This window comes from Dipteris shenzhenensis, chromosome 29, assembly GCF_047967505.1.
Source record: "Dipteris shenzhenensis isolate YYH24624 ecotype China chromosome 29, Dip_SZ_1.0, whole genome shotgun sequence".
In the NCBI taxonomy this organism is placed as follows: domain Eukaryota; kingdom Viridiplantae; phylum Streptophyta; class Polypodiopsida; order Gleicheniales; family Dipteridaceae; genus Dipteris; species Dipteris shenzhenensis.
Genome location: NC_141624.1, coordinates 22,409,323 through 22,422,099, shown reverse-complemented (window position 1 = coordinate 22,422,099; position 12,777 = coordinate 22,409,323). Strand labels below are relative to the sequence as shown.

Here is a 12,777-nt window from a genome sequence, read left to right as displayed (position 1 = left end):
TCAATTATATTATTCCATTTTGGGGGCTAACTTCAATCCATAAAACAACTTCATTAATTTGCATTTTATATGTTCCTATTCTAGAATAACACAACCTTCAGGTTGATCCATGTACCTCATCAAGATACCCATCAAAACAAACTTTTTTCACATCAATGTGATAGGTGGGTGGATTAAAGTGTGTGGCTATGGCAATCCTCATTCTCATTATTTTCATTTTGGTAATTGGATTTCTGCTCCATACTCCTACAAGTTCTCCTTCGCAAAAAGTTAGGCTTTGTATTAGTCATTCTATCCACTAGAGATGAGCTTAGCTTTGTAGTACCAATTGCATCCATTACTATGCTTCTTTTCAGGCAACCTTCAAGTGTCCATGCCTTGTTGTTCACAATAGCTTGATATTCCTCATCTATGACTACTTGCCATTTCTAGATGGTGTACATATGTTGTTGGCTCATTACTCTCCAACACTTTAGCCATAAATGCATAATCGATTCCATCACTTTAGCCATAAAAGCATAACTTATTCCATCTTTTCAAAATACTTCTTTCATGATTTGATCTTCCACAAGCTGTGCAACATAGCTCTCTATATAGTTTGTGTCAACTTTAGTACTTTGCATAATAGCTTTGCCTTTTTTATACTAACTACACTTAATAGGGATTAATTTGCTAGATCATAACTTGATGGTTGATGAGTCACCAGGTACTACTCACTCCTTGTAGGCCTCTCATATGAAACCTCATGGAATGGCTACAAAGTTGCTAGAAAAGGCATTTGAGCAGCTCAAGCTAATCATAGTAGTCATTACTTTTAGCCACAATGACGTCAAGCGAGAGAATAAACCATTTTTTAGCACGATGCCTTAATCAACAGTCTTTGCTTTCATCATCGTATTCTATAAGCACACATTTGCGACTTTGCCCTTTAGAGATCGTCTAGCACATGAACATATGCAAAAGAAACAAAATTTTTGAGATGAGAAATAAGAGGGTTCTTTAATGAAGACCCCTTCTAGTGTCATATTTTGAAGTATGGCCATTGACAGACTTCTATTCCTAAGATAAAAGGTAGTGTTGCATGGATTCCTATGTTGCTTGCCCATGCAACATGACTCACACATGTTTTGGATTCTGCAATGGTGATAGTCCTTGGAGTATAGTATCCCGCTTCATGAAGAGACTTATGTAGTTTAAGCGCCCATGCCTTTTGTGCCACATTATGCTTACTATGTCTAAATTGTTGTATTTTGCAAAATTTGCTTGATGTAATGGCAAACTTCAACGAAAATAATCTTTTACCGTTGATATCTTTAATACTCCTCTTTTGTTGAGTAGCACATCATAATCATTGTCTACCATCTATGAGTCAAGTCTAGCACATATGTAAGGCATCTTCGGTGACTTTCTTTTGACCTAAATTGCTCTAAATTGGCACTAAACTTGTTGATTGCATCTAGTATGGATGTCCATTGGCTATTAACGCATGTTCCTTGGATTAGGATTCTTTTTCAAAGTTGAGAACAATTCTTCATATCTTGTGATGACAAGCCTTTTTTCATGGCCCTTCATATGTGCAATTGCTCTTGAATCTACCAACTACTCTAGTTGATCACAAATTGCCTTGAATGGTGTTGACTGACATGAGGAGACTCGCATGTGGAAGGCACTCGAACATGGCTGAGCTGGCATGAGAGTAGTTCATGGGAGTCAAGCATGCAAGAACGTTAGTATGTGACAAATTGTTCAAGAAGCAGGTGTAGGCAAAGTAGATAATGGCGTCCTGGTCGTGGTCTGGGTAAAGTACGCACTGCCAAAAGGAGAGAAGTTGGCCCTGACGTGGAGTTCCAAGCAATACTCATAGAAGTACCTAAGAGAACAGACACCAATGCAACAACTCGTTCCAAGGGATAGGTACCAAAGCAAGAAAAGTTGCAACACTAATGAAAAGATATAAATTAGAAGGACCAACACATTGAGCCTAGTTGTCATTGCCATGAAAGAAAACACTTATCCTCTTCTATAGAACAAACCTTGGCTCAAAAGTGCCAAAGTACTTCCTGATCGGGCTCAAAGATGATGACCATCAAAATGAGAGACGCAAAAGGTCAAAATACCGACCAACCCTAAGAAGATTCTGATATAGGCCACAAGACTTAGAGGTGATGACCACTTTTCACAAGAAATGGAAATAGGCTGATAGAGATGAACATCTTACCAATGGTTGAGCAAGCATTACTCAACTGAACGTTACAGGAGACAAGAAATTGGATGAGCCTAGGGTGACAACAAGACATCGCATTTGGCTGCTGGCTTTCCATGCTGAGCCAGCAGTGGCGAATCATGGGGCCTCCCTAATTGCCTGCTAGCGAGGTTTACCCAGCCCCACTAGCTGGCGTGGGGAAGTGCTCTTAGAACCAAATGCCAAACTAGTAAGACAAAACAGGTATATGCTGAATCCTAATTATGCATCAGCATAGTTTACTGTTAGGAATAACAGCATAGGTTAATCAATCGATTACAAATCTTAAATTGATGGCTGGCAAATCTGTGGATCCAATCTTTTTGAAAGCTATATTAAAAGCCTCACAAGATCCTCAATTCTATGATCAGTTTACACCTACAAAGTGAAAACACCCAAAAAAGTATCTTACTGCAATACCGGTTTCTGAAATACGACAATTGTTGTGCAGAACCAGCATTGTTGCTGGTCTCAAATTCGAGTCCATTCATCGACTGTTCAAAGTTTCCCAACTACCAGCCACTAAGGGTTTCCCATCTACGATGTCACCCATCTGTAAATCCTTCTATCATAAGACCAACTCATAACAAAACAATTCATCAAGATGCCTACCTATGAAAAATTATACAATCAGAGCGCAAAGCTAAAGAAAGCCATGTTACTCTCTTCCAATATGACACATCACGCCAGTCTGATTTATCATCATATATAAGTGGATTTGGGGCACTACCTGATGCAGTGAAGAAAGAACAATTTACAACTACCATTGAAGGTAAGGCAATGAGTTGGTTTATGTAGTATGGTCTTGCTCATTTTGCAGATTATGATGCCTTGAAGAACTCATTCTTGAGTAGATTCATAAAAGAAAAAACTTCAAAATCAATGCTTAAGAAGCTTTGGAATATGAAGCAGAAAGACCTATTGGGGTGGAGGACTATGCACAGAAGTTCAGGAATCTGAACTAGAGGCTAGTTGCCCCACAAAGGGCTACTCAAGAGAAACTTGGTGACTACTTTTGCAAAGGACTGAACAAACAATTGAATACTACAGTAGCAGCATGAGACCAGTTGTGGCAAGAGCAAATGACTTCAACAACTTGGTGGAAGAAGCCTAAAGAGTTGAGAGGAGATTTGGATCTAACAAAAAATCAAAGAGAGGAAAGAAGAAAAAAGCCCATGACTCTGACACAAATTCAAACAGAGAAATTGATTCTGATGTAGAGGACGAGGACATTGAAGACTCAAAGTTAGATAGCTTTGATGCCATTTCAAAAAAACTAGAGAGGACATTGATGTACATACTGACTGACAGCCTTGCTACATCAGAAGAGAATTGCTTCTGTGCTTTGTTCTCATTGTGGGATTATAAGTTTTTATCCTGAAAATGTGCATGCTTTGTGCAGTGTTAAAGGGATGCAGGCTTTGCAGTGATAACCACCAATAGAGGGTAGTAATTGAATAATTATTGTTAGATATGGTACAGCTACAATGGTCTGTGATACCTTTAGGTGACGTGTAAACCTGAACCTGAACTTTTCACTGCAGTTCTGATGGTTTGAGAAATGGAATATGCTAACTGACAGAAAGCTATCTTATTGTCCACTAAGAAACTATCTTAAAGACTGCCTACAGCCTTTAGTGTACAGAACATCAACCTGCATCGACAACTGGGTTCCCCTTACGGTGTACCGACGAGTTAGAAGCTATGTTCATGTCCTAGCAGCTTGTTGAGCGAGTACACTGAACATCACTTGGGTTAATTGGTCACATCAGGCCATTACCAAAGCAGTGACCAAAGCATTCGAAGAGGCCACCTCTAGAATCAGGGTTGCTGCTACTAGTTATTTCATCAACCTTCTCTTTCGTTGAGGAGGTGCTTGACATCTCTTTTGGGACTGGCATACTCTTTGAAACCATCTGTAGTTGGGGGGCAGATTGTTCAGGTGCTGGAAGAGAGTTGAGGAACGCATTCAACATGTGAATCACCTGGGCAAAATCTGGTCGAATATTTGGATCTTCAGCCCAACAAGACTGCATGAGAGACACCATCTCTTCGGGAAGATTCAAATTCTCAGACAGATTTGGTCTCGTCCCCTGCAAAGCTGTGAAAGTTAATAACCCTGACAACTAGAAAATTTGGAGCAAATGATAACAAAATCCATAAGTCCATTATGATGACAAACCTCAAAAAAACCTACAGTGGTTCATCTGTAAGCTCATACCTTAAAAGCTGCTGCATAAGCTGCCTGCAAGTTGGACATGCCCTCAAATGGCATACGATTAGTTAAGAGCTCCCACAAAACGATTGAGAAACTGTACACATCTACTTTATGGTTGTAATGCTTCTTCTCCCCATTTCTTAATGTGACAGTACTGTACAGCTGCAGTATGAGCAAAACGAGTACTCTCAGACACTAGTGCATTCAGTAATGTTACACAAAGCAAGATATACCGATAGGCGAACAAGCAGTATACCTCAGGAGCCATCCACCTGTATGTTCCCGTCTCTGCTGTCATCATCTCTGTCAATGTCTCCTCTCTGGCTAATCCAAAATCGACAAGTTTAACTGTCTTCTGATCAGCTGTCAGTAAAAGATTATCTACATCCAGAAAAGCTCTGTCAAAGCCTTGTCTCTTTTATCAAAATCCTTCTTCTGCTTAGCAGCAAATAAAAGATTATCTACATCCCTTGTGTTTAATAAAGGGATTATAAATTACATCATCAATCATAGGCATCATGAAAGAAGAACCAGAAGCACACTTAGATTTATTATAATTTAGAATAGACATACATATTTAGTGATTATTCTTTTTTCAGCCCAAAATAGTTTCATAATGAAGGACAAAAATCAGCTTGGTTAGTGGGGTTGGCACTAAGGGATATTTAGCACTATGGAAGGAGGACTATAAGAGCCTCACCTCCACATTGTACACACACATCGGTGGGGTGGAGGGGGAGCTAGCTGACATTGTGAATCAGCGGGGAGAGACGATGCGATGCTGCCGTGTGAGGTACACAAGAGACCACACACGACACAGAGTGACTAGAGCACGTACGATCCCGGTCCGGTCTATCTCAGCTCTCCTCGAAGGAGACTGCCAGAGACAAGGTGTCACTCTTGACATAGCCCATCGGATACGGATGGTCAAAGAGACCATGTCCTCCACCACAGCAAGAGATAGGTCGGCAGACGCAGGTCCAAGATATCTTTGCAGTCCACCGGAGAGCCACCACAGTGCCGGGTTTCGACTTTGGAGTTTCAGTGTTCAGTTTTCAGTTTTGTTTGAGTTTTGTTCTGAGCTCTTTAGCTTAGCATAACACCCAGCAAGGGCCCTAGCACGCCCTTTGCTTCAGCCCACTGAGCTTGTATGAGTTCCTTCTCTATGGTGTACTTTGTCCCATAGGCCCGTGAGGCCTCCTGAGGATGTTAATATATCTTTCTTTCTCTCTTCCCTCTATCTCTGTCCATCCTATATTGCAACAACCAAAGTTGCATACCATTGCAAAGACTCCAATGTTGCACGCTTGCGGAAAGTCCATTGAGCTTAGTGCCACTTTGGACAAGAAACTGTAATCAGCGAAGACATCAATCATTTCTACTGTCCAACCAAGGAGAATGGTTGAGATATCTTCACAAAGAAGCTAACTTTAGAGATGCATGAATACCTGCTGAAGTTGGTTGGAATTGGACCAAAGTAATAGTTTGGAGATTGGACATTGAGAGGGCTAGTTACAGAATCAATGACTGATCATCTACCTACATGTACGAGCTCAATATGTAGGGCCCCCATACAAGGAGAAGCCCTAGAGCATTAACCTTAGGATGGGCAAAACATGGGTCCAACACAATCATGAGAGTTGGGATGGACATTGGATGTCACGGGGCCGTGATGGCGAAGTGATTAAACTAGCCACCACTGAATTTGGCCTAGGGTGCCAGGCTAGGGGCATTAATTAATGTACAACGGGTACCTATGATTTAATGTGCAACAAGTGCAACTCCTAGTGCTATTAGCTTGGTCCTATTCTCTAGGGTCATTGGTTTTGTTCACTAGGGTCATGCTTTAAAAATTGACCCACTAGAGGTCCTATATACTAGGGTCACTGGTTCTAAACACTAGGGTCATGACTTTAAAAGTGACCCCCTAGGGGCATTAAAATCCCACGCCCAATTTGCCATGTGTCCTGTGTGTGTGCGTGTGGGCTCTTTGCTTGACTTGTGGCACCTGTGTGTCCCATCTGGAAGCACTTGGAAGGTCCTGGAGCTCTTCCCTATCCTACCCTGCTATTCGGGGTCTTCTCCCCTACCAGAGGAATCTTTTGAGGAAGATGGCGGATTTTTGCAGCTCTCTCTTGGCTGGCTGAAGACGTTCTTGAAGCTTTCTCCGCGAAAAGGATGGCCAACACCATGGCTGTTCCATGGACAGATCTGTCCCTATGGGTGGATAATAATCGAGCTCGAGAGGGATACATGTATGCCGCCTACATAGCAGCTCATGTGGAAGTCTCTTTCTCTGTGGGGAGTTGACACTTTTTCTCCAACAGCCATGTCACCATTGACTGCTGCCACATCACCAACGGCCTGACGTCTGCCACATCACATGCCGACTATCATTTCAAGAGATCTGGCTGCGACCTCAGCAGCCAACTGCCACATTATCAGCTCTGGTACACAATCAGCAGTTGAAACGGGAACAGCTACCTTGACAGCACTTCTCGCTGCCACATCGTCAGTTGACTGATGATGTTGACCAGGAAGTGGCCATGGATATGGGCCCTAAATAGGCCCTGGAGACTGTTCTTGTCGGCCAGTAGGACAGCTGATTCCATGTCAGAAGATCTGCTTGGGGTCAGCCAGATCCCCACAGATCTGGTCAGCCAGATCAGAGGGGCCTAGTGACCTACATAAATTCGAAGCTGTGTTGAGGTTCCTCGGAATGGGTTCTGTCTGGGACACCACAGAGAGAGAGAGAGAGAGAGAGAGAGAGAGAGAGAGAGAGAGAGAGGACATTGACGCTGCAGGGGAAGGTAGGAGCTTGAAGTAGAGTAGGGCATAAAGCTGACTCAATTCCTTGTCTCCTGTCGGTTTAGCTTAATTTTTTGTGTATTTGCTGATTAGATGAATACCTCACAAAGGCAATTCACTATAGACAAAATCGGCTATGGCCTCACATTGCAACCTGTTGAGCATTGATCATTCTCGCTAAAGTAAATAATGCTTACATGTTAGATAAGCTTCCGGATTAAAAGCCACTTTCTCTCATGAAGTGTGGAACTGATGAGCAAGCAAAATTCAGTTCCTGGTGCTGACAAAGAACATCAGCATGTGGGGGATGGAAAACCTTTCAAAGCTCTAAAATATTTACATTTTGAAAATCTGAAACCAAAACACGCATCAGAGCAACAGAAAAATTTAACTAAGCTTTTCAGAACTTAAGCACTATTCAGATCGCGCACATAATGAATTTACACATTCCAATAAGAAAAGAAGAAGGATAAGACTACAAAAAGAGAGTGCTTGTTGTGAACTGGTGCCGATCCGTTAGTTACTTATCAGGCAATTTTTGACTGGGCTTGCTAAGATTTCTCCTTTTTGTGCTCTTCAAAGATAGGTTGAGACCTTACATGACACTCCATCGTGGCATATCTACTAGGCAGAAGAGAACAAGCTTTCAATTCGATATGTTCCGGTTCCGTCCCCTGTACGTTTAAAATTGTCATTGGCCAAGGCTGTTGATAAGTCGCTGAAGACCATGTAGAGATCAGGTCTTAACAGGTGAGCCAGGCCACTTATACAAATCAAGGGGCTGGGCAAACAACTACGACCTCTCACTCTAGGATGTTTTCACAAGGCATCACTATGAATCCAATTTTTGCATCTAGAGTCTACAGAGATAAGCAATTTAAGTGTCCCCTGCCTCTCCCAGAGTTTACAAACAGAGATAAGAAATTTAAGTGTCCCCTCTCCCCCCCCCCATGCGTGCCCCCAATTTGCATTTAGAGTTTGTCTAAGGGCTTCCTTGGTTTTCTGCTTTTGGTGCTCTTCAGAGATAGGTTGAGACCTTACATGATACATTCCATCGTGACATATCTACTAGGCAGCAGAGAATAGACTTTCAATTTAATATGTTTCTGCTGGTCCAACCAAGGCTGTTGACAAGGCTTTGAAGACCATGTAGAGCTCAGATTTTAACAGGGGAGCCAGGCCAATTATACAAATCAATGGGATGGAAAACAACTATGACCTCTCAATTCAGAATTTTAACAGGTGAACCATGCCGATTATACAAATCAAGGGGATGGGGAAACAAATATGACACCTCACTTCATCAGACATCACTATAAATCCACCATGTGCATGTAGAGTTTACAAACAGGGATAAGCAATTTAAGTACTAACCCCCCCCTAGCAACACACGCGCGTGCACAATTCGCATTATAGTTTTACAAACAGAGAAGCAATTTAAGTGCTCTCCCTGGAGGGGGATAGCAGTTAAATGCCTCTCCTGCTTCCCCTCTGGCTGGAAAATGGGCATGCTGCTCCAGTGTCATATAAAGAACACGCCCATTGGGAGAACAGATTGTGAAGAGATCGAGACATAAAAGACAGAATGAGCTCTGAAGACAACAAAAAGAAACTTTGAACATTCCAATGAGATCAAGACAATACTGGTAGAGAACGAGCTCTGAAGAGAACAAAAAGCAACATACAACACCCCAGCCAGTGAGGATAAGGCAAAGAGAAGGAGACATGCCTGGCTTAAGGTCACGATGAATGATTCCATGATTGTGAAGGCAGTCCATGGCTTCAGCAATGTCCAAGGCAAACTTGATGGCCAAGCGCTGATCCAACCTTTTTGGCCTCAAGCTCATCAAATATTTTCGTAAAGATCCTCCCTGTAGTAGTTCTGTCACTACAACCATTATTGTCGGCTCCTTGCATGCTCCAATGAACTGCCAAGAACAAGGAAGATTAATGGATAGGAAGCATAAAAGGTACAAATGGGTAACACCAGCTATCATTTCAATGGTTGTAACCATGCATGTCCAGGCCAGTTGCATCCCGCAAATTGAGGTTTAGGTTTCACATTTCAGAGAGATCCTGACATTGACTCTGTTTCTTCAAATTCCTTGAAGACGAGATGTGTCGAAAGTTACAAACCTCATAAGCACACCGCAACCTTGCACTGAACGCATTTCTTCTGAGAGCAGAAAATTCAAGCACCATAGCAGGACTCTGAAACCGTTAACGATTTGAAAGCATGCCAGAATTTCTAAAACACCGGACTTATAATGCCCTGCCCTGAACACGAACTAAGTCATGAGTCCATAAGAAAAACTAGGAGACTGACTGGCTAAGAGTGTTTCCATCTTAATGATTTGATGACTCAACCAAATTTGAGCTTCAAACTGAGGGAGACTAGCACTCTGGAGGGGGGAGAAGCAGCTGCCCTCGAGATCTTCCCACTATTTCTTGGCCAAAAAGGGTGTCGTTTTCAAGATATTGCACCACACCAAAAGGGTCAATTTTTAAAAAAAGAGGGATCCTAATTGCATATTTCTTCGGACAAAAACTCTTGTTTTCAGTAGACGTGCAACCTCTTGTAGAAGGGAGGAGAACACTCCCATCCTTTCCCGTTCGTCAAAGAAAACAGTCTTTTACCAGAAAGTTAGTTAAAGTTTTGAGCTGCAAGAGCAGGTAAACGCAAGTTCTGGCCGGAGCCTTCGACGTCTCTAAAACTACTTCACAGCGTAAACGGTCCGGGATTGATTTCCTCATAGATGGATGGTTCTTCGAGTGGGCAAACCTTGACGAGATTCTTGTGTTGGACTCTGCATAGCATTGTAACCTCCCTCGCGAACCGATTCTCTCGTTTTGCCACTTCTTCAGGTGTATCACCTGATTGCGTCAATTTCAGAGCCACACTCTGATCTCGATACCTGCAGAAAACCGACAGACCGCCCATCAAGAATGAATTGAGGTGCATTCTTTCCAGTTAAAGAACTTAATCTGAGAGGGCAACAGCCTCACGCCAAAAGACGGCAAACACAACAGTGAAAAATCCGAGATCAGCAACGACATCTCACTCTACGGGCACCATCCTTTCGAGTAACTCTCAAAATGTGGCAGAATTTCATGTTGTGAGGTTGAGAGAACGCACTTGCCCTCGTACACTTTGCTATGCGCGCCCTCCCCAATCCTGGGGCCTACGAAGAGAAGCTTGGGATCGACCAACCGTCTGTCATCGATACTAAACTCGTGGGCAGGACTCTGCCCCAACCCTGGGCTGTGCACCGACATGGGGCTGTCCATCGTGAGGCAACATGATCCTTCCTCTCGCCCTGCCTGTAGTCCTTCTTTGGGACTCTCCGGAAGCACCCTGGTACCCTTGATCAAATCTTTCCTGGAGAAATGCATTCCGTCGCTCGAATTCATTTCTACTTTACCGTGAACCCCCACCACAGAACATGGCGATGCGTCCGACAGCAGAGAAGCTGCTTTCCAACAAATATATATAGGCAGCCTCCTCGCTTCGCACCTGGGCTCGCCGAATCTCGAGAGGCTTCAGCGCGCGGTACAGGACAATGAGAGCTCAAAGCAAGCACATTTGGCTTCCTGAATCCTCCACGCGGAGATTTCAAGGCTATGAGTGCGAAGTCGACTCAGGAGCTTTTCGGACCTGCCTTTTGGAGGAAGAAGTCCGCAATGCTCGCGACTCTGCGAGCTGTTTGAAAGGTATGCTGGCGTTACAGGCAGAAGATCTCGTTCTTCTCAGTACTAGCGTACGCGCACGAGATCGCCAATCTGCGCACGACTCCTCATCTCCCTAACTCCACTCAGCATCGCCTACTCCGGGCGTCACATCGCTCGAGGCCGTCTTCCTCTCTCCATCCCTCAAACTGTCACATCCCAGTGAGCCTCGCGCGCCAGCAGACTCTCTGAGTCGGATGTCCCCCGCTGAGGGCACAATCTTCAACGCGATACTGCGCGACAATCTAAGCGAGCAGGCGCGAGAGGCAGGGAGGGGAAGGAGAAATGCAGAAGGAAGAGTCGGGGGGAGGTGGAAGGGGCAAGGCGAAATTGGAGGTGGAGCAGAAATCAGCCATAGCCAGAAGAAGCTGAAGCTGGAGCTGAAGATGAAGATGGAGATGGAGATGGAGATGGAGATGGAGATGGAGCTCAATCAGAGACTCACAAAAGAAAGAAAAAAAAAGAAAGAAAGAAGAAGAAGAAGAATTGTTTACAAGCATTGAGTGTTGTAGTAGGCTTTGTTATTATTATTATTATTCATGGCCATGCCCATCATGGTCCTTTCCATCATTGCCCTTTATGGGCTCATGCTCCCCTTGCATCACCCCCATCCCATTAGACCCCCCTCCCCGCTCCATCGCTTGCTCTAACGATGCCTCCTCACTGCCAATCCATAACTTTTGGGAAAAAATCCGTCCCCATTTGTAGATGCTTTCCAGTTATTGTCAGCGTCCACTCACTGCACCGTCTGCACTGTGCAAAGAAACTGGTTTATCCGGCTTCTTTCAAAGCTCAAAACTGCATTCAATGCAGCCTTCCACCGGTTCTTCGAGTCTAGCAGCCCAAGGTTGAGCTGGCGATGGAGATTTTGGGGAATGCTGGCTTGGCAGGCAAACGCTGAGTCCAGCAGGCAACAACATCAGGGAAACATGGAAACAAGCTGCTAGCAGGGTTATGATAGCCCTACTAGCTCACACGAGGAGCTCCTCTTAACCCATCCCATTAGGCGCTCGGTATGACGTATTGAATTGACCATAGTGCGGTCACACGTATCTAATTTATCAACACAGCCGGTCTAAGGCCGCAACCCCTCCTTTCACGGAGGGGAGCCAAAACGAGGCGCTTCTCCATCCTCTACCTTGCTCAGATATTTTGTCGAAAAAGTGGGACGTCACAGATTTGCGAACTTTGGGGATCACACGACTGCTCTGTTATTAGCGCGGCTCCTCGCGCTCTTGCCACCGTGGAAGTAGATGTCAGGCCAGCATTTTAAAAGGCAGTTCCCCATGAAACCATCTCGGATCCTATCTTGAGGGCTTGATCAAGATTTCACAAGTTGTCGTAGCCAACAAGAAAGAAGGTGCTATCTTTGGACCAATCCTAATGCTTGGGCATTGAACTAGGCATTGGACTGCTAGGCTAGCACAAAAGGAGCCGCTGAACTAGCATTTCACCATTGAGTTTCAACAGCTTAACGAGCATGGGATGCTATATGTTGGCTGCTAGTAGGGCTAGGATAGACCCAATAGCATGCATGCGAGGTCCTCTTAGAGGAGCTCCCCACGCTGCTGACTCTAGCAACTCATCCGTGAGGGAAACACATTCCTACACTTTGCTGCCCAGCTGCTAAACATTGCATAGTTGACCCACAAGACATGTCAAGAGTTGTTAACTCAGTTTTGGTTGAGAAATGAAGCTTAAGAACAAGGGAGAATGTCCTTAATGTCGCCACCTATCAACCTCCTTAGAGGAGCTCCCCATAGTGCCACTGGACCTAGAAGAG

General features: G+C 44.1%; 1 protein-coding gene across 1 annotated transcript; it reads right to left on the bottom strand.

Moving 5' to 3' along the window:
* Positions 1–3,527: 3,527 nt before the first annotated feature.
* Positions 3,528–11,476, bottom strand: LOC147882593 (serine/threonine-protein kinase STY13-like). The gene is made up of 6 exons (XM_087400301.1): positions 10,405–11,476; positions 10,051–10,183; positions 8,998–9,196; positions 4,717–4,841; positions 4,464–4,622; positions 3,528–4,335 (listed from the first exon to the last, which is right to left on the bottom strand). The coding sequence occupies exons 1-6, from the start codon at positions 10,677–10,679 to the stop codon at positions 4,006–4,008; spliced, it is 1,221 nt and encodes a 406-aa protein (XP_087256427.1). The 5' UTR covers positions 10,680–11,476; the 3' UTR covers positions 3,528–4,005.
* Between the last annotated feature and the right edge of the window lie 1,301 nt (positions 11,477–12,777).

What these genes read in the sequence shown, in the direction of transcription:
- LOC147882593 (XM_087400301.1), bottom strand. Translation starts at nt 10,679, where the DNA reads ATGAATTCGAGCGACGGAATGCATTTCTCCAGGAAAGATTTGATCAAG. An exon ending in TCATCGTGACCTTAAGCCAG is followed by an intron (nt 4,842 to 8,997) that starts GCATGTCTCCTT and finishes TTCTGGATGTAG; the next exon opens with ATAATCTTTTACTGACAGCT. An exon ending in CTTATGCAGCAGCTTTTAAG is followed by an intron (nt 4,336 to 4,463) that starts GTATGAGCTTAC and finishes ACAGCTTTGCAG; the next exon opens with GGGACGAGACCAAATCTGTC.